The 21,850-nt window shown below is 52.9% G+C and overlaps 1 protein-coding gene across 1 annotated transcript in view; it reads right to left on the bottom strand.

The window, feature by feature from the left end:
• The window catches only part of EXOC4 (exocyst complex component 4), a 500,658-nt gene that overhangs the window by 26,650 nt on the left and 452,158 nt on the right, over positions 1–21,850 (bottom strand). The window contains exon 15 of the mRNA XM_064142739.1: positions 3,175–3,316. Within this exon, the coding sequence (XP_063998809.1) occupies positions 3,175–3,316 (142 nt within the window). The remainder of the gene's footprint in view (positions 1–3,174; positions 3,317–21,850) is intronic.

The following is a 21,850-nucleotide window of genomic DNA, read 5'->3' as shown; positions in this document are numbered from 1 at the left end:
AGGCTGGGGCCAGAGTGGCTGAGAGCAGCCAGGCAGAGAGGGCCCTGGGGGTGCTGGAAGAGAAGAGCTGAAGCTGAGGCAGCAGTGCCCAGGTGGGCAGCAGAGCCAATGGCATCCTGGGCTGGCTCAGGAGCAGTGTGGGCAGCAGGACAAGGGAGGTTCTTGTGCCCCTGTGCTCAGCACTGCTCAGGCCACCCCTGGAGTGCTGTGTCCAGTTCTGGGCTCCTCCATTGCAGAGATGTTGCAGTACTGGAAGGTGTCCACAGGAGGGCGACAAAGCTGTGAGGGGCCTGGAGCAGAGCCCTGTGAGGAGAGGCTGAGGGAGCTGGGGGTGTGCAGCCTGTAGCAGAGGAGGCTCAGAGGTGATCTTATTACTGTCTACAACTACCTGAAAGGACATTGTAGCCAGGTGGGGTTGGCACCAGAGGAGGTATCCAATTGTTCCTTCTAAAATCAGGGCAACATTTTGTCCTGGATTTATGTCTGCCCTCATTTCTGCTTCACCTGAGACTGATGGAAGGCCACAGAGGACTGAGATCAGGCTGGTGGCCATAGCATGGGTCCAGGTTATCAACTCACATTACATTGCAGCTTTCCAGCTTCTCCGTTTCCATGTCTTAACAATCATAGAATCAAGCAGGTTGGAAGAGACCTCCAAGCTCAGCCAGTCCAACCTAGCACCCAGCCCTGGCCAGTCAACCAGACCATGGCACTAAGTGCCTCATCCAGTCCCCTCTTGAACACCTCCAGAGACAGTGACTCCACCACCTCCCTGGGCAGCCCATTCCAATGCCAATCACTCTCTCTGCCAACAACTTCCTCCTAACATCCAGCCTAGACCTCCCCTAACACAACTTACAATCATAGAATCAAGCAGGTTGGAAGAGACCTCCAAGATCATCTAGTCCAACCTAGCACCCAGCCCTATCCAGTCACCCAGACCATGGCACTAAGTGCCTCATCCAGTCCCCTCTTGAACACCTCCAGGGATGGTGACTCCACCACCTCCCTGGGCAGCCCATTCCAATGCCAATCACTCTCTCTGTGAAATCCTGTCCTCAAACCCTTCAAACCTCAGCTCACCTGTGATGCTTGCAGTCAAGTGGCCAGGAGATGATGGATGGCAGGTTGAAGGACTGCTGACAATAACTAATGTGTGGTGGGTTTTTGTTAAAGCTACATACTGACTTCACCAGAGCTCTGCCTGTGTACACAAGGACACAATATGGCTCAGGATCTGTCCCAGGAGAACAAACTGATGATCCATCAAGTCTCTGACACTGGCTTCAGTTTGATGCTTCAGAGAAAAAGGGAAGCAATGAAAACACACCTGGTTGACACAATGCATAGGGGACAAAGAACAGCTTCCCAATCCCAGAGTGGACAGCTGGCAGCATGAATAAAGGGATTTGCTGCCTTTGATTTTTGCATGTGAGTCCTAAAATTATCCACCCCTAAAGAAAAAAGGAAGAAAGAATCCAGCTTGGCTTCCCCTGCTGCTGTTCCCACTTGAAACAGTAGCTAAGAAACCCTCCTGTTTGCAATCCAAAGGGCTGGGGCTAATAAAAGCACAGACACCTGTTAGATGATTAAAATATCATCATGCAATTCTTCAGGCACAAAGGCAGCCCCCCCCCAAAAAGCTGCATTTCCCCCTAGTTTCTGACATATGAGGCACAGACCTCCCAGCAAGTTCTACTCTCAGCATCCTGCTTCTGTTCCTGATTTGGCCATTTCTGGGGATGGGCTCTGCCATTGCACAGAATCACAGAATCAGTCAGGGTGGGAAGGGACCACAAGGAGCAGCCAGTTCCAACCCCCCTGCCATGCCCAGGGACACCCTACCCTAGAGCAGGCTGCACACAGCCTCAGCCAGCCTGGCCTCAAACACCTCCAGCCATGGGGCCTCAACCACCTCCCTGGGCAACCCATTCCAGCCTCTCACCACTCTCCTGCTCAACAACTTCCTCCTCACCTCCAGCCTCACTCTCCCCACCTCCAGCTTTGCTCCATTCCCCCCACTCCTGCCACTCCCTCACAGCCTCAAAAGTCCCTCCCCAGCTTTTTTTTAGCCTCCTTCAGATGCTGGAAGGCCACAAGAAGGTCACCTGGGAGCCTCCTCTGCTGCAGTCTGCACAGCCCCAACTCTTTCAGGCTGTGCTCACAGCAGAGCTGCTGCAGCCTCTGAGCATCCTCCTGGCCCTGCTCTGGACACTCTGCAGCATCTCCACAGCCCTCTTGTCCCAGGGGCTGGACTGATTTCTGGATTTCTGGACTAATCCTTACAGTCTCAGATACTACAAGCACAGAATGTTTTGTTTAGGAGAGGAACCTCTTGAGATCATCTTGTCCACCCCCTCTCCTAAAACAGTCACCTGCAGCAGGTTGCTCAGCATCACAATGTCCAGGCACATTTGGAATCCCGGAGAAGGAGCCTCAGAAACTTTCTGGGCAGCTTGTTCCAGGGATCCAGCACCCTCACAGCAAAGAAGTTTTACCTCATCTTCATCTGAAACCTCCTGGATTCCAGTTTGTGCCTGCTGCCCCTTGTGCTGTCACTGGGACAGAGTCTCAAGTTGTGCCAAGGGAGGTCTAGGCTAGATGCCAGGAGGAAATTGTTGGCAGAGAGAGTGATTGGCATTGGAATGAGCTGCCCAGGGAGGTGGTGGAGTTGCTGCCCCTGGAGGTATCACAGTATCATCAAGGTTGGAAGAGACCTCATAGACCAAGTCCAACCCTTTACCACAGAGCTCAAGGCCAGACCATAGCACCAAGTGCCACGTCCAGTCCTGCCTTGAACAGCTCCAGGGACGGCGACTCCACCACCTCCCCGGGCAGCAGTGTTGAAGCCAAGCCTGGCTGAGGCACTTAGTGCCATGGTCTGGTTGACTGGACAGGGCTGGGTGCCAGGCTGGACTGGATGAGCTTGGAGGCCTCTTCCAACCTGCTTGGTTCTATGATTCTATAAGCACCAGAGAAAGGAGTCTGGCCCCATCCTTTTGACTGCTGTCCTTTAGCTATTGATGAGCACTGAGAAGATCTCCTCTCAGGTTTCTCTTCTCCAAGCTGAACTCCCCCAGGTTGATCAGTGAAGAGATTAACAAGGGGACTGGAGAAGGTCTTAATCTCCAGCCACCTGAGCTCACCCAAACTGCCTAAATTGAGGGCTTTTACCTGACTTCCAGGTGCAGAACCAGCAGGCAGCGGTCAGCCATCTCCTGAAAAGACCTGGCCAGCTCACTCAGGGTTTGCAGGATCTGGTCAGAGGCAGGAAGGTGCTCCATGCTGGCATGGCTCTCCTGGCCAGGAGACACAGCTAGGAGAGAAGACAGCATAAATTTGTGACATGCTTCATCAACAGCACTCAGTTTAGCCACTGCAGCATCTTGTCTGCTCCTTTTCTAAACATGTGGCCTGGAACATAAACCCTGTGAGGAGAGGCTGAAGGAGCTGGGGGGTGCAGCCTGCAGCAGAGGGGGCTCAGGGCAGAGCTCATTGCTGCCTGCAGCTGCCTGCAGGGAGGCTGTAGCCACGTGGGGTTGGGCTCTGCTGCCAGGCACCCAGCAACAGAAGAAGGGGACAGAGTGTGAAGTTGTGCTAGGGGAGGTCTAGGCTGGATGTTAGGAGGAAGTTGTTGGCAGGGAGAGTGATTGGCATTGGAATGGGCTGCCCAGGGAGGAGGTGGAGTTGCTGTGGCTGGAGGTGTTGAAGCCAAGCCTGGCTGAGGCATTTAGTGCCATAGTCTGGTTGACTGGCTAGGGCTGGGTGCTAGGTTGGACTGGCTGAGCTTGGAGCTCTCTTCCAACCTGCTTGATTCTATGAAGTTCTATGATTAGATTTAATCCTGCACACAGGATTATTAGATTTAATATTTATGGGATAGATAAACCCTGGAGACGTAACTCTCGTGTGTAAGGGTGGCTCTAGTTATTTGAATTGATCACATTCTGTTGCCATAAGTCAGAACCAGAATCAGTTCATGGCTCTCAGCTGTGTCTGACTTGCAGTTGGGGTCCTGTTTGGTGGCTGTGATAATTAGGTAGTGCCAGGAGTGGGGGAAATGGAGCAAAGCTGGAGGTGGGGAGAGTGAGAGTGGAGGTGAGGAGGAAGTTGTTAGTGATGAGAGTGGTGAGAGGCTGGAATGGGTTGCCCAGGGATGTGGTTGAGGCCCCATGGCTGGAGGTGTTTGGGGCCAGGCTGGCTGAGGCTGTGTGCAGCCTGCTCTAGGGTAGGGTGTCCCTGGGCATGGCAGGAGGGCTGGGACTAGACAATCCTTGTGGACACCTTCCAGCACCTCAACATCTCTCTTGAACTGAGGAGCCCAGAACTGGACACAGCACTCCAGGGGTGGCCTGAGCAGTGCTGAGCACAGGGGCACAAGAACCTCCCTTGTCCTGCTGCCCACACTGCTCCTGAGCCAGCCCAGGATGCCATTGGCTCTGCTGCCCACCTGGGCACTGCTGCCTCAGCTTCAGCTCCTCTCTGCCAGCACCCCCAGGGCCCTCTCTGCCTGCCTGCTCTCAGCCACTCTGGCCCCAGCCTGTAGTGCTGCTTGGGGTTGTTGTGGCCCAAGTGCAGAACCCTGCCCTTGGCCTTGTTCAGTCTCATCCCATTGGCCTCTGCCCACCCATCCAGCCTGGCCAGGTCCCTCTGCAGGGCTCTCCTACCTTCCACCAGCCCACCACTAAACCAGGCTCCCCACCAGCACATCTCCAGGTGGTTTCAGTACCTCCAGGCATGGGCACTCCACCACTGCCCTGGGCAGCCTGTTCCAGGCTTTCACAGAAGCAGCTCTCTCAGCACTCCTGCTCTCAATTCATTTGTCTTGGACACAGGCAAGCAGAGCAGAGATTTGAACTAGATGCTACACCAGGATTGGAGCCCTCCCATCTCCACTGGGAATGCCCTTTTTTCCCCCCCTGCCATATCTGCATTTCCTCATGGTTGCTTCACATTTTCAGCTCATTCTTGCCCAGTGATCAACCTGAATTCTGGAGATAAGCTACCTGCTGGCTTTAAGAAGCATCTCCTCCTCTCTTTTTGTTGCATGAACGTTCAGTGCACAGCAAACACTGAGCCAGACACCAGCACAGCTCTGCACAGAAAGGATTTGTACATCACCAAGGAACTGTTGACAATAAACTTTCCTTCTGATGGAGCAAAGTAAGCAAATTGATTAAATAAATGTCACTTGCTGCTGTTTGTACAACCAAAGACCTGCTCTGAAAGTGGAACCTCTGCAGAGCTTTGGATTTGCTCCCTAGAATCCAAAACACCTTCAGATCTAGTCTGAAAAGAAGAAGGAAACAACCAAATGAGCAGATAAAAAAGCCTCCATCTATTTAGTGCACAACAAATTCAAACAGAGGTACACATACAAGGCAGAACTGAGCAATTAGAGGAGCAAGACAAAGCAACAGGCAAAGATTACACACAACTAAGTCCCTAATTGTGCTGTGAATGAACAGAAAACTCATGGATGGAGCCATGGAACACCTGGCTCCTGCAAGTTGGCTCCTTCAGCAACTCCTGCAATCACAGCAAGGGTTAGGAAGTCCTTTTTAACCCACGGAACACAGTAGAGAAATTGGCAGCTTGGGAATTAGCACTGCAAAGAATTAACTGGCCTGGAGTGTGAATGAGAAATAAGGAGGGAAATAAGAGTGCTAATCCACCCAGGATGAATGGGAAGAACAAGATCTCTCCTCCCTAGCACATCCTGACACTTCTTCAAGTCTCTCTCTGCGTCTCAAAGTCTCTCTCACAAAGAAAATGGAACTATCAGCAAGGAGGTGATGCCTTTATCTACACAGCCTCCAGTGTCCAGATAATGATGTTAAGAGTTGACTCTCAGCCAGCCATTTGGCAGGGCTGTCTGTCCAGCTGCCACCCACCTTTCAGCTAGGAGACCTTCAAGTGATATTTTTTTTTTCCCTGGAGGGTGTCAGGAATTTTGACTCAGCAGCAGAGAACCCCAGGATGGTGGAGGCTGGAACGGACCTCTGGAGATCATCCAGTCCAACCTCCCTGCTAAAGCAGAGTCACCCAGAACAGTTTGCATGGGACCATGCCAATGGGATGAGATTGAACAGGGCCAAGGGCAGGGTTCTGCACTTGGGCCACAACAACCCCAAGCAGCACTACAGGCTGGGGCCAGAGTGGCTGAGAGCAGGCAGGCAGAGAGGGCCCTGGGGGTGCTGGTAGAGAGCAGCTGAAGCTGAGGCAGCAGTGCCCAGGTGGGTAGCAGAGCCAATGGCATCCTGGGCTGGCTCAGGAGCAGTGTGGGCAGCAGGACAAGGGAGGTTCTTGTGCCCCTGTGCTCAGCACTGCTCAGGCCACCCCTGGAGTGCTGTGCCCAGTTCTGGGCTCCTCCATTGCAGAGAGATGTTGAGGTGCTGGAAGGTGTCCAGAGAAGGGCAAGGAAGCTGGTGAGAGGCCTGGAGCAGAGCCCTGTGAGGAGAGGCTGAGGGAGCTGGGGATGTGCAGCCTGCAGCAGAGGAGGCTCAGGGCAGAGCTCATTGCTGCCTGCAGCTGCCTGCAGGGAGGCTGTAGCCAGGTGGGGTTGGGCTCTGCTGCCAGGCAAGCAGCAACAGAAGAAGGGGACACAGCCTGAAGCTGTGGGAGGGGAGGTCTAGGCTGGATGTTAGGAGGAAGTTGTGGTCAGAGAGAGTGATTGGCATTGGAATGGGCTGCCCAGGGAGGTGGTGGAGTCTGTGTGGCTGGAGGTGTTGAAGCCAAGACTGGCTGAGGCACTTAGTGCCATGGTCTGGTTGCTTGGCAGACCAGGTTGGGCTGGCTGAGCTTGGAGCTCTCTTCCAGCTTGGTTGGTTCTCTGATTCTATGTCCAGGTGGGTTTTGAGTATCTCCAGGGAAGAAGGATCCACAACCTCTCTGGACAGCCTGCTCCAGAGCTCCACAGCCCTCAGAGCAGAGAAGTTATTCTGCATGTGTAGGTGGAACCTCTGTGTCCCACTCTGTATCCAGTGAGCTCTGTCCTCTCGGTGGACACCACTGCAAAAGGCCTGGCCCAAATCACTTGGCCCCTACCCTTCAGCTCTTGCTGAGCATTGAGGAGATCTCCTCTTTTCAGGCTGCTCTTCTCCAGGCTCAACAGCCCCAGAGCTCTCAGCCTTTTCTCTTCATGGACAGATCCCTGCCCCCTCAGCATCTCTGTAGCCTCTGCTGGGCTCTCTCCAGTAGTTTCTTGTCTCTCTCAACTTGGGAGCCCAGAATGATGTTTCTGGGTGCTTTATTTGGCCACAGCAGGAAAGCAGAACACCTCACCTTTATCAGGGGAGAAAAACCCTTCAATTTCCAGTCACCAATCCTACATTTTGAGACGGTTCTGCCAGCTTCAGTCCTGGAGATGGACTCACTGTATGAATCATCTGTTTTCAGCACTGCTGGGGCTGCAGCCTCAGGTTCAATGGTGCCAGCTCTCTGCAGCAGTGGAGATGGATGGAGCCATCATCCAAAACATGAAAGTCAGCTAATTTCTTCAGTGCAGAAACACAGGCATAATTTTTTCTGCTCTCCAGAATTCATTTACTGCAATTTAAGTGAAGCTGTAATTATATTTGTCAAGTGTGGATGAGAGGAGGAGGGAGCTGGGGACAATCTGCTCCTTATTTAAAGCCTTTCGAGGTGCTCAGAGCCTCCATGGTGGGAAGCAGGCTCTGGTGCTGGCTATCAATTTCTCCTATGCATGATGAGGACACCCAAAGTATACTTTTGTTTTTCAGGACCAAAGGAAAGCTTTTAGAGCCCATCAATTTTCCTCTCTCCTTCTTCAGACACCCAGAAAGGGCCATTTTACAGCCAACAAGGAAATCCTGCTTCTTTAAGTCTCACTCAAGACAGTTTCACTCCATCATCCTTGGCAACACAAACCCACAGAAGGAGCTGTAGCAGCAAAATTAATCAGAGGCTGAATTCTTAAGGGGCTGTCAATAAAAAAGTAATGGAATTTCAAGCTGGCTTTGGAGCTCTGTGTGCAGAGGCTGACACTGTATGGCCTGGCCACTCAACCCATCACAGCTCTCTGCCTGCAGAGGAAAGGATCCCAACTGAAATGCTGGAAGAGCAAACCAGCTGATCAGCAGCCACCCATTTCTTCCCCTTCTCCTCCTGCATAACCCAAACATGATCCCTTTTGGTCACCAGAATATCCCATGGTTGGGTAAGCAGGGACTAATACCTTGCTCCATTGGACCTTAGCATGGAACAGCAGAACTGCTTTGGTTGCAACAGGCCTTTCAAGTCACCAACTCCTACCACAAACACAGCACTGCCAAGCTCACCACTAAACCATGTCCCTCAGCACCACACCTGCAGGGCTTTTCATAGCATCATAGAATCAAGCAGATTGGAAGAGACCTCCAAGCTCAGCCAGCCCAACCTAGCACCCAGCCCTAGCCAATCAACCAGACCATGGCACTAAGTGCCCCAGCCAGGCTTTGCTTCAACACCTCCAGGGACAGTGACTCCACCACCTCCCTGGGCAGCCCATTCCAATGCCAATCACTCTCTCTGACAACAACTTCCTCCTAACATCCAGCCTAGACCTCCCCTGGCACAGCTTGAGACTGTGTCATAGACTCATACAATCAACCAGGTTGGAAGAGATCTCCAAGCTCATCCAGCCCAACCTAGCACCCATCCCTATCGAGTCAACTAGACCATGGCACTAAGTGCCTCAGCCAGGCTTTGCTTGAGCACCTAAAGACCACCCTCAAACACTCCTGAACACCCTTGTTCTGTTACTTGGCATCTAACACTTGGAGCTTGGGTGTCTTTTTCACACAGGCTCCAAAGGCCAAGGTTTAAGCCATGCAGCTGGCAGGGACAGTGGCTCTCCACATCAGTGGCCTGACCTTCACATCCCCAATGATGGCTGAGATGAACTCTTGGCTCCAAGAGGAGCCTGCCTCTACAGATGCCTGTTTTTCCAGCCACTTGTCTCCACAGGCAAACACAGGAACTGATGATGAGCAGAGGTGATGACAATCAGCTCCTATGTAAGTCAAGCTCTGAATCCCCTGGGCAGTGGCCCCAGCCCTCCTCCTTGACCCTGACCCCTGCAAAGCTCTGAGATGTGGAGAACATTTACCATGCACATGTGGGCTGAGCCCAGAGCTGACCACACGGATCGATGGAGCCACAGGGGAGACAGCAGAGATCCTTGGCAATGCAAAACAAACACCAAGAGAGGACTCACTGCAGAGGTCATGACCTTGCAAACAAGGGAAGGGAAGGTGGAATTATCTAAATGTTCAGCACTGCTCCAGCTCACCTTTTACTGGGATCAATGCCAAAGCCACTCACTGGTGTCAAGAGGACCAAGTTGTGCCTGCACTCAAACAGCAAGCAGAAGTAAAGACAAAGCAAGCTCAGGTTGAGTTTCTCACTCATAGCAACTGAATCTTGTTCTCTAGCAGAGGCAGCCAGGACTGTATGGGAAGACAGAGAGTCCACAGCACAAGGAGAACATGAGTCTGGTGGACCAGGGCCAGAGGAGGTCACAAAAATGACCTGGAACACCTCTACTGTGAGGACAGGCTGAGAGGGTTGGGGTTGTTCAGCCTTGAGAAAAGAAGGCTCCCAGAAGACCTTATTGTGTCCCTCCAATACTTAAAAGGGGGCCTCTAAGAAAGGTGGCCACAGGGGCTAATGTGACAAGGGCTGGGGTTAAACAAAGACAGTGAAGATGTAGACTACAGAGAAGGAAGACCTTTTTTATGCTAAGGGTGGTGCAAATCTGGCACAGGTTGCCCAGAGATGCCTCACCTCTGGAACCATTCCAGATTACAAAGTCTGGAGCACTGAGCAAACCTGACCCAGCTGAAGATCTCCCTGCTCACTGCAGGAGGATTGGACTAGGTGACCTTTAAACTGGCTTCCAAACCAACCTGTGACTCTGTGATGCTTAAGGAAGAGATTCTCCCTTGCAAACTCCATGAGGTTCTAACAAGGAGAAGAAGGAAGGTAACACAGAATCAGCCAAGTTGGAAGAGAGATTCAAGCTCATCCAGTCCACCCTAGCACCCAGCCCTAGCCAATCAACCAGACCATGGCACTAAGTGCCTCATCCAGGCTTTCAGAATCACCGCATCACAGAATCAGTCAGGCTTGGAAGACACCACAAGGAGCAGGCAGTTCCAACCCTCCTGCCTACCCTAGAGCAGGCTGCACACAGCCTCAGCCAGCCTGGCCTCAAACACCTCCAGCCATGGGGCCTCAACCACCTCCCTGGGCAACCCATTCCAGCCTCTCACCACTCTCCTGCTCAGCAACTTCCTCCTCACCTCCAGCCTCACTCTCCCCACCTCCAGCTTTGCTCCATTCCCCCCACTCCTGCCACTCCCTCACAGCCTCAAAAGTCCCTCCCCAGCTTTTTTGGAGCCCCCTTCAGATGCTGGAAGGCCACAAGAAGGTCACCTGGGAGCCTCCTCTGCTGCAGCCTGCACAGCCCCAACTCTTTCAGGCTGTGCTCACAGCAGAGCTGCTGCAGCCTCTCAGCATCCTCCTGGCCCTGCTCTGGACACTCTCCAGCATCTCCACAGCCCTCTTGTCCCAGGGGCTCCAGAGCTGGATGCAGGACTCCAGCTGGGGTCTCAGCAGAGCACAGCAGAGGGGCAGAATCCCCTCCCTGGCCCTGCTGGCCACACTGCTGCTGCTGCAGCCCAGGCTCTGCTTGGCTTTCTGGGCTGCAAGTGCACACTGCTGGCTCCTGCTGAGCTTCTCCTCCAACAGCACCCCTAAGTCTCTCTGCTCAGGGCTGCTCTCCAGCCACTCCCTGCCCAGCCTGGATTGGTGCTTGGCATTGCCTCGACCCAGCTGCAGGACCTTGCCTTTGGTCTTGTTGAACCTCCTGAGGTTGGCTTGTGCCCAGGTCTGCAGCCTGTGCAGGTCCCTCTGGCTGGATCCCTGCCCTCCAGCCTGGCTGCTGCAGCACACAGCTCAGTGTGGGCAGCAAACCTGCTGAGGCTGCACTCAGTGCCTCTGTCCATGGCACCCACAGAGATGTTGAACAAGCCTGGCCCCAGGACTGAACTTTTCTTGAACACCTCCAGGGATGGTGACTCCACCACCTCCCTGCACAGCCCATTCCAAGGCCAATCACTCTCTCTCCCTTCCAGGCCTCTCTGCCCTTCACTCCATGTGCAAAGCCAAGTGCAGGAGAGGGGCCAGGGCAGAGCAGCAGAGGGAAGCATCGCACCCTCACTGGCCATGAGCGCTGATAAGCAGCCTGGGCTGCAGCCCCCATCAGCTCAGCAAACACTGATGATGAGGAGAGCAGAGGCTGTCAGTGGTGATAAAGAGCAGGCTAAACACTCTATTAGTTTTTCATTTGGTGAATTAATGTTTCTTTATGGCGTGTGTAGCCTCGCTCCTTAATGAATGGTCTCGTTAGAGCTGCCTGTGGAGCTCCTCCTCTGCCTCTGCTGGCAGGCATAAATTGCACAGGGAAGCTGGCCCTGCCCAAAAGCCACTAACTCCTCTGAAAGTGCTTTGGCTTCCCATTATTTGCTGCAAATATGCAGCCCTGGGAAAGGGATTATCAGGAAGGGAAAGAATGGTGTGCCTGATACAGCAGCCTAGGGCAAAATGTGTGGCAGGAGGTGTCTAGTTCCATTGTGGAATCATAGAAGCAGAAGGTGGTTTGGGTTGGAATGGACCTTTAAAGGTCCTCTAGTCCAGCTCCCAGCAGTGAGCAGAGACTTCACCAGCTAGATGAGGTTAGCATAGAATCACAGAATGGTTTAGGTTGGAAGGGACCACAAAGACCAGCCAGTTCCAACCCCCCGCCATAGGCAGGGACACCTCCCACCAAAACACCTCAGGGTGTTGCTCAGGGCCTCATCCAACCTGGCCTTGAACACCTCCAGGGAGGTTGTGGAGCACAGAATCACAGAATGTGCAGGAGCAGGTGTGGAGCTGCTGGAAGGTAGGAGAGCCCTGCAGAGGGACCTGGCCAGGCTGGATAGGTAGGCAGAGGCCAATGGGATGAGACTGAACAAGGCCAAGGGCAGGGTTCTGCACTTGGGTCACAACAACCCCAAGCAGCACTACAGGCTGGGGACAGAGTGGCTGAGAGCAGCCAGACAGAGAGGGCCCTGGGGGTGCTGGCAGAGAGGAGCTGAAGCTGAGGCAGCAGTGCCCAGGTGGGCAGCAGAGCCAATGGCATCCTGGGCTGGCTGAGGAGCAGTGTGGGCAGCAGGACAAGGGAGGTTCTTGTGCCCCTGTGCTCAGCACTGCTCAGGCCACCCCTGCAGTGCTGTGTCCAGTTCTGGGCTCCTGAATTGCAGAGAGATGTTGAGGTGCTGGAAGGTGTCCAGAGAAGGGCAGCAAGACTGGTGAGGGGCCTGGAGCAGAGCCCTGTGAGGAGAGGCTGAGGGAGCTGGGGGGGTGCAGCCTGCAGCAGAGGAGGCTCAGGGCAGAGCTCATTGCTGTCTGCAGCTGCCTGCAGGGAGGCTGTAGCCAGGTGGGGTTGGGCTCTGCTGCCAGGCAAGCAGCAACAGAAGAAGGGGACACAGTCTGAAGCTGTGCCAGGGGAGGTCTAGGCTGGATGTTAGGAGGAAGTTGTTGTCAGAGAGAGTGATTGGCATTGGAATGGGCTGCCCAGGGAGGTGGTGGAGTTACTGTGGCTGGAGGTGTTGAATCCAAGCCTGGCTGGGGCACTTAGTGCCATGGTCTGGTTGACTGGTTAGGACTGGGTGCTAGGTTGGCCTGGCTGAGCTTGGAGCTCTCTTCCAACCTGCTTCATTCTAGGATTCTATAATTCCAACACCACCATTTGTCTGCAACAAACCAAGGAGAAGCAGCTGGACTCAGTGCTATTAATCCCTGACATCAACGAGCCATTTTCTTCAGAGGAGATAAACAGACCCTAATGGATTTGACCAAGCCAGTGGACAGCAGGCTGTTTGGAGTCCCTTCCATTAAAGCCTTGATTTGCTGGTATCACTCAGGAGGGATCCTCACTGCAACTTGTTTTGAAAGCACTGCTAATTAGGTCACTTATTTACATGACAATCCCCTGCGTTTAAGGCTGGTGGGTGGGAGGAGAGCAAAGATGGAAGGAGAATGATTAGTGTAATCAGGAGAGTAAAGCTAAGTGCTGACCCCAGGGCATCAGAGCAGTGCTGGGACTGCCTGAGGGTGGTGTGTGGAATAAAACCAGAAATGCTGAGCAGCCAGGTCAGAAAAACAGCATCTCATTTTCTAAGCCTTAAATATTTGATGGAAAGCATCCAGGCTGGGGAAAGGGCTGACCACTAATCCGTAACAACAGCTTCACTGCAGAAGAGTTCAAAGGGAAAAAGGCACAAGGAGGTGACTTTGACAAGAGAACAACAACTTCCAGTTAGCTGCCAACTGTGTGGCTTCATTCCCTGAGATTCAGCAGTGCAGACTCCTGGTCCAGCTATGACGCTGTTAGGAGGAACTTCTTCACAGAGAGATTTCCCATTGGAATGGGCTGCCCAGGGAGGTGGTGGAGTTGCCATGCCTGGAGGTGTTCAAGAAGAGACTGGCTGAGGCACTTAGTGCCATGGTCTGGTTGACTGGCCAGGGCTGGGTGCTAGGTTGGGCTGGCTGAGCTTGGAGGTCTCTTCCAACCTGCTTGATTCTGTGATTTTTTAACCATCAAACCAAAAGAATCTCTTACAGAAGCACTGAATAATTTTGGTTGGAGAAGATCTCTGAGATCATGGAGCCCAACCATCAACCTAAGATCCCATGGCCATCAAACCATGTCCCAGAGCGCATGTCCATGTGTTTTCTGAACACCTCCAGGGATGGTGACTCTATCACCTCCCCAGACAACCTGTTCCAATGCCTGACCACTCTTTCACAGAAGAAAGCTTTCCTAATATCCAACAAAATCTCCCCTGGCACAACTCCCTGGGCAGCCCATTCCAATGCCAATCACTCTCTCTGACAACAACTTCCTAACAACATCCAGCCTAGACCTCCCCTGCCACAACTTGAGACTGTGTCCCCTTCTTCTGTTGCTGCTTGCCAGGCAGCAGAGCCCAACCCCACCTGGCTACAGCCTCCCTGCAGGCAGCTGCAGGCAGCAATGAGCTCTGCCCTGAGCCTCCTCTGCTGCAGGCTGCACACCCCCAGCTCCCTCAGCCTCTCCTCACAGGGCTCTGCTCCAGGCCCCTCACCAGTCTTGATGCCCTTCTCTGGGCACCTTCCAGCACCTCAGCATCTCTCTGGAATTGAGGAGCCCAGAACTGGACACAGCACTCAAGGTGTGGCCTGAGCAGTGCTGAGTACAGGGGCAGAAGAACCTGGGAATTTAAATTAGAACTGAGACAATTGGTTACAAATCTGCAGCTTTGTCTGGCTTTGACTGAAATGAACTTGCAACACTAAAACCAGAACATACAGCACATCCTTTTTCTGCATGAGGTCAGGCATGTGTTGATCATCTTCACTCTGGCTGTTAACTAAGGTTCTCTATTAATAGTTCTCTAAAGGGAAGATAAACCAGCTCCCCATGAGCAACCAATGCAGGGAGCTGTGTTACATGTTCAGTGGCAGCAAAAAAAAAGAAAGGAAGAGCCAACTTTAGAGGATTCTCATCCCATCTGAGAGCTGATTTCAGTTCATTACAAACAGGAGGGTTAAACACAAAGACCCATCTGAGTTCGCCCACCTGACTGCACAATGAAAGGCATCAATCTCCCCACCACACAGGGTCTGGTTTTCAGTTGTGCCCAGACCCCCATTCCACCACTCCATCAGCAGAAAGGGTCTTCAAGTGACTGCAAATTACACCTCCTCTGCTCTGGCAGAGTGGTTTAGAGGGGATGCAGCATCAGTGTTAAAAGGCATCGCTCTCTCCAGTGTGGGGGGATGCTTTCTGTTCTCCATCAAAGCCTGTTTCAGTACAAGGAGGCATGCAGAGAGCCCAGGCAGAAGGGGAGGTTGACCCTCTGGCTGCAAAGGGGTCCAAGATAGTCTTGATCCTGTAATGGCCTTCACTAACCTTTTCAAAGCAGTCTGAGGCCTGTGGCTGGCAGATGTGCTGGAAATGCTCAGTATCACCATTAGTAAGAAGCAGCAGTGATAGACAGCTGCACTACCTGGTAAAAGCAGTAGCACAACCCCCTTTTTTTTGGCTCCCTCCTTGCTTTTCAATGCAGTTGTAGCTCACCTGAACTGCTGCCAAGCCTGGAGGGTGAGGTGCTGCTCAGCTGCAGGAGAAGTGGGGAAGATGTCTTCAGAGAATCCCAGAATCATAGAATCAGGCAGGGTTGGAAGGGAGCACAAGGAGCAGCCAGTTCCAACCCCCTGCCATGCCCAGGGACACCCTACCCTAGAGCAGGCTGCACACAGCCTCAGCCAGCCTGGCCTCAAACATCTCCAGCCATGGGGCCTCAACCACCTCCCTGGGCAACCCATTCCAGCCTCTCACCACTCTCCTGCTCAACAACTTCCTCCTCACCTCCAGCCTCACTCTCCCCACCTCCAGTTTTGCTCCATTCCCCCCACTCCTGCCACTCCCTCATAGCCTAAAATAGCCCTGCCCAAGCACCCAGACCATGGCACTAAGTGCCTCAGCCAGGCTTGGCTTCAACACCTCCAGCCACAGCAACTCCACCACCTCCCTGGGCAGCCCATTCCAATGCCAATCACTCTCTCTGACAACAACTTCCTCCTAACATCCAGCCTAGACCTCCCCTGCCACAACTTGAGGCTGTGTCCCCTTCTTCTGCTGCTGCTTGCCTGGCAGCAGAGCCCAACCCCACCTGGCTGCAGCCTCCCTGCAGGCAGCTGCAGACAGCAATGAGCTCTGCCCTGAGTCTCCTCTGCTGCAGGCTGCACACCCCCAGCTCCCTCAGCCTCTCCTCACAGGGCTCTGCTCCAGGCCCCTCCCCAGCCTTGTTGCCCTTCTCTGGACACCTTCCAGCACCTCAACATCTCCATTGTGATTCCTCAGTATTTCTGTAGCTGAATTCAGCTGGTTCACCACCCCAGATGAGATTGAAGCCTCCAGTTTGGAAACCAGAGGACTACTGTGCAGTGTGGCCATGGGCATTATGAGCCCACAAGAGAACTGCTGCATCCTGGATAAAGCCTCTGACAGTAACAAACTCTATGTTAGCTTTCCATGTGGTGCAAAGTACCATTTCCATTGCTGGGATGACTGAACAAACCAAACCACCAGGTAAGAAGCCAATGGAAATGGACTTATTTAGCAGAACAAGAGGGATTTATCTCCCAGTCTTCATATTGACATCTGCATCACTTTTGACATATTGACATCACTTAAACCCCCTGCTTATGGCTGTCATAGTGGGGATGGTGGCAGAGGTGGGGGCAGGAAGGTCATGGCTGAGGGGAACAGGCAGTGTCTTGCTTGGAAGTGGGTCTCTTCAGCCCCACCCCACCCCCCCATGAATATAGCTTGTGTGAAATGAGGAGGGAGAGCTGGAAAGCTGTGTTCTCCCAAAGGTATGTGCAACCCCCCCTTGGGATAGGGAGCGTGGTGCTTCCATGCAGCTCATTAATCCTGCATGCAGCTGCCTCCACCAAACACACACTGATTAGCTCTGTGCCTAATGCAGCTGGACAGAGCAGAGACCCAGCTCTGTCACCCCACAGACATGAGCTGCAATGCCATGAGCAGCTAGTGGAGAAGCAGCTTAGAATCACAGCATTGTTTCAGTTGGAAGAGACCTCTAAAGCCAGGAAGAAAACCATCAACCCAACACCACCAGGGCCATTAAACCAGCTCCTAAAGTGCCATGTCCATGGGTTTCTTGAACACCTCCAGGGAGGGTGACTCCAGCACCTCCCTGGGCAGCCTGCTCCAATGCCTGACTGCTCTTGCAGGAAACAATTTTTTCCTCCTATCCAACCTAAATCTCCCCTGGACATCATAGACTGAGCAAACCCTTTGGTAGATGCAAATGCATCTACTGATCTCTAACCATACACAGACACAGGATGCACAAGCAAACACCTAACCTCCAGCAAGTCATCTACAACTGCAAGATGACTCCTTTCAATGTGAGCTCTGTGAGAAAGCCATTTCAAACCCAGTGTTCAAGTCTGTCATTGCCTGCTGACTACCATGATCTGAAGTCACAGGATGCCAACAGCAGGCTGAATTTAAAAGGGTAGCTGCAAGCCTGGAAGCTAATGGTGAAGCTTTCATCTTCCTACCTACATACAGAATGCAACTGTCTGAAACATGTTGGTCTCTTCCCTCAGGCAACCAACAACAGAACAAAGGGACACAGCCTCAAGCTGTGCAGGGGAGGTCTAGGCTCGTCCAGTCCAACCTAGCACCTAGCCCTGGTCAATCATTATCCTAATTCCTTCATCTAGGCTTCATCCTCACTTGTGCTGAAGCTTCAGATCCCTCATCCAGTGTAGTGCTGGGTCCATCACAGAATCAGAGAACACAGGATCAAGCAGGTTGGAAGAGAGCTCCAAGCTCAGCCAGCCCAACCTAGCACCCAGCCCTGGCCAACCAACCAGACCATGGCACTAAGTGCCCCAGCCAGGCTTGGCTGCAACACCTCCAGGGACAACAACTCCACCACCTCCCTGGGCAGCCCATTCCAATGCCAATCACTCTCTCTGACAGCAACTTCCTAACAACATCCAGCCTAGACCTGCCCTGCCACAGCTTGAGGCTGTGTCCCCTTCTTCTGTTGCTGCTTGCCTGGCAGCAGAGCCCAACCCCACCTGGCTACAGCCTCCCTGCAGGCAGCTGCAGGCAGCAATGAGCTCTGCCCTGAGCCTCCTCTGCTGCAGGCTGCACCCCCCCAGCTCCCTCAGCCTCTCCTCACAGGGCTCTGCTCCAGGCCCCTCCCCAGCCTTGCTGCCCTCCTGTGGACACCTTCCAGTACTGCAACATCTCTGCAATGGAGCAGCCCAGAACTGGACACAGCACTCCAGGGGTGGCCTGAGCAGTGCTGAGCACAGGGGCACAAGAACCTCCCTTGTCCTGCTGCCCACACTGCTCCTGAGCCAGCCCAGGATGCCATTGGCTCTGCTGCCCACCTGGGCACTGCTGCCTCAGCTTCAGCTCCTCTCTGCCAGCACCCCCAGGGCCCTCTCTGCCTGGCTGCTCTCAGCCACTCTGGCCCCAGCCTGTAGTGCTGCTTGGGGTTGTTGTGGCCAAAGTTTATGACCCCACACTTGGTTGGACTGGATGACCTTGGTGGTCTCTTCCAATCCAGTTGATTCTATGAGCCTATGGCTCTAGGTAAAGGTTGTCCCAGCTCCTTCATCGTGCATAACAATTCCTTCTTTGTGAAATATCACAGAGAGATATCACAGAGAGAGTGATTGGCATTGGAATGGGCTGCCCAGGGAGGTGGTGGAGTCGCTGTGCCTGGAAGTGTTCAAGCAAAGCCTGGCTGAGGCACTTAGTGCCATGGTCTGGTTGATTGGTCAGGACTGGGTGCTAGGTTGGACTGGCTGAGCTTGGAGGTCTCTTCCAACCTGGTTGATTCTATGATATTCAGAGGGTCTCAGAAGGCTGAAGCTCAAGCACGAGAAAAGGATCAGCCTATGTTATATGTATCTGCATATGACAAGGCAGAAAGGCAGGTGAGGAAGAAGAGAAGAACTCTGCTTGTTTTCATACAGAACCTATTTAGAATTTCCTTGCCTTCCTCAGTGAATTCAGCTCCTTCCAGCAACTTTAATCCTTAAATGAGCATTGTTCAAAAAGAAGTTTGTATTCCCTCAAAAGACAAGAGTGGAAGAAAATGACTTTGTCATATCTGACTGGCTTGGAAAATAAAAAAAGCATCCAATTCTGAAGGAGTGCAGATAAGGGAAGGGCTCTGGAAGAGCCATCAGCTTAGCAAACACTAAATAATGAAGGATGCAGAGACTGCCCAGCATGATAAATCCCTCCATTAGCAGCCTGGTTTTAAAGCAGTGACAATTGTGGCACATCCACGGGTAAAGGTTATTGAATTCTTATCTCTAGGAAGGGGCATTCTGACAGCCCAGTAACAGACACCAAGAGGCAACCTTCATGGAATCATAGAGTCAAACAGGTTGGAAGAGACCTCCAAGCTCAGCCAGTCCAACCTAGCACCCAGCTCTATCCAGTCAACCAGACCATGGCACTAAGTGCCTCAGCCAGGCTTGCCTGCAACACCTCCAGGCACAGAGACTCCACCACCTCCCTGGGCAGCCCATTCCAATGCCAATCACTCTCTCTGACAACAACTTCCTCCTAACATCCAGCCTAGACCTCCCCTGGCACAGCTTCAGGCTGTGTCCCCTTCTTCTGTTGCTGGTTGTCTGGCAGCAGAGCCCAACCCCACCTGGCTACAGCCTCCCTGCAGGCAGCTGCAGGCAGCAATGAGCTCTGCCCTGAGCCTCCTCTGCTGCAGGCTGCACCCCCCCAGCTCCCTCAGCCTCTCCTCACAGGGCTCTGCTCCAGGCCCCTCCCCAGCCTTGCTGCCCTGCTCCAAACACCTTCCAGCACCTCAACATCTCTCTGCAATGGAGGAGCCCAGAACTGGACACAGCACTCCAGGGGTGGCCTGAGCAGTGCTGAGCACAGGGGCACAAGAACCTCCCTTGTCCTGCTGCCCACACTGCTCCTGAGCCAGCCCAGGATGCCATTGGCTCTGCTGCCCACCTGGGCACTGCTGCCTCAGCTTCAGCTCCTCTCTGCCAGCACCCCCAGGGCCCTCTCTGCCTGGCTGCTCTCAGCCACTCTGGCCCCAGCCTGTAGTGCTGCTTGGGGTTGTTGTGGCCAAAGTGCAGAACCCTGCCCTTGGCCTTGTTCAGTCTCATCCCATACCACGCTACAACAGCTTTCAAGTGATGAAGACAGTTCACCATCCTTTTGACAGGAGAAATCAGGGTGACCAAACAACAACAGAAAGAACAAAGTAACCTGTTTGACAGTGGAGCATTAACCTTCTGTGAATGTTTGAAACAAGCAGTAGTTGGAATTTGTCCTCCTCCCAGCCCAGTCTGAGTACACTTCACAGAATCACAGAATGCAAGGTTGGAAGGCACCCCAAAGACCATCTGGTCCAACTCTTCTAGGTGACAGCACAGTTTAAATGAGCTGGCCCAGCAACCTCTCATGCTGAGTCTTCAAACTGTCCAGGGCAGGGGAATCCACTGGGAGATGATTCCAATGTCTGTTCTCATGGGGGAACATTTTCTTCTGGAGTCCAATGGGAGCTTCCTCAGGAGTATCTTGTTCCCATCACCCCTTGTCTTTTCCATGTGGCTCCTTGTTTGGAGACTCTCATGCTGAGTCTTCAAACTGTCCAGGGCAGGGGAATCCACTAGGAAACTATTCCAATGTCTGTCTGTTCTCATGGGGGATCATTTTCTTCTGGAGTCCAATGGGAGCTTCCTCAGGAGTATCTTGTTCCCATCACCCCTTGTCTTTTCCATGTGGCTCCTTGTTTGGAGACTCTCATGCTGAGTCTTCAAACTGCCCAGGGCAGGAGGATCCACTGGGAGATGATTCCAATGTCTGTTCTCATGGGGGAACATCTTCTGGAGTCTAAGGGGAACTTCCCTAGGAATATCTTGTTCCCATCACCCCTTGTCTTTCCCATGTGGCTCCTTGTAGCAAGGGAGTCTTGATTCTTCTGGTAGCTAGCTTTTGTGCACTGGTAGGTGGCAACATGGTCTCCCCTAATCCTTCCCTTCTCAAGACTGAACAAACCCATCTCTCTCAGCCTTTCCTCATATGGCAAGTCTTTCACACTGCCCTTCACCTCTCCAGGTGGGATCAGAGAATCATAGAATCAACCAGCTTGGAAGAGACCTCCAAGCTCATCCAATCCAACCCATCACCCAGCCCTGTCCAATCAACCAGACCATGGCACTAAGTGCCCAAGGAGACAACTCATCTCATTTTACCTCTACTGTTTGTTCTTCCCCCAAAGAATTGCACTCTCTCTATCACTGCAGCTTGCTAGATTTACAAACACATCTCACTTCTATCACCACCTCTGCCCCAAGGCATCATTCCCCCCCTCCAATACATACCCTGCAGTCAGCTGTAGTCATGTTCCATTTATGAGATCTGCTCCACCAACTTCTCATTTATAACCACAAGGTCAACAGCCTCTATCATTTCCTAACGCTGCTCCTTCTTCCTCTTGTCTCAGCTACTGCTGGCATTTGTGTACAGACATCCCAGTGCATTGGTATAAAGTTATTACAGAGGAAGATGAATTTTTATTGTCAGGAGGAGGCTGCCAAGTGAAACATTACACTTTGTGTTTATTCACTGCTGCTTGTAACGGCCTCGCCGCAGCACCAAAGTCAGGCTCCTGCCCTTGCTGGGCTTGGGAAGCATTGATTGATTAACAAACCTGAGTCTCAGCTACAACTGAAATTAGAAATGATGTTTTCACTCTTAACAGCCTTAACTGGCAGAGCACAACTCCTCAGCACCAAGGACTCTCCCAGTAACTAAAGTTCTGTCAATAAAGTCACAGAATCTTAGAGATGATTCAGTTTGAGAAGACCTGGGACCTGGGCAGGCTGCAGAGGTGGGCACAAGCCAAGCTCAGGAGGCTCAAGAAGACCAAGGGCAAGGTCCTGCAGCTGGGTCAGGGCAATGCCAAGCACCAATCCAGGCTGGGCAGGGAGTGGCTGGAGAGCAGCCCTGAGGAGAGGGACTTAGGGGTGCTGCTGGAGGAGAAGCTCAGCAGGAGCCAGCAGTGTGCACTTGCAGCCCAGAAAGCCAAGCAGAGCCTGGGCTGCAGCAGCAGCAGTGTGGCCAGCAGGGACAGGGAGGGGATTCTGCCCCTCTGCTGTGCTCTGCTGAGACCCCAGCTGGAGTCCTGCATCCAGTTCTGGAGCCCCTGGGACAAGAGGG

The sequence above is a fragment of the Pogoniulus pusillus genome, chromosome 4 (assembly GCF_015220805.1).
Source record: "Pogoniulus pusillus isolate bPogPus1 chromosome 4, bPogPus1.pri, whole genome shotgun sequence".
In the NCBI taxonomy this organism is placed as follows: Eukaryota; Metazoa; Chordata; class Aves; order Piciformes; family Lybiidae; genus Pogoniulus; species Pogoniulus pusillus.
Note: the sequence above shows the minus strand (reverse complement) of the source record. Positions and strands in the feature narration are given on the sequence as shown.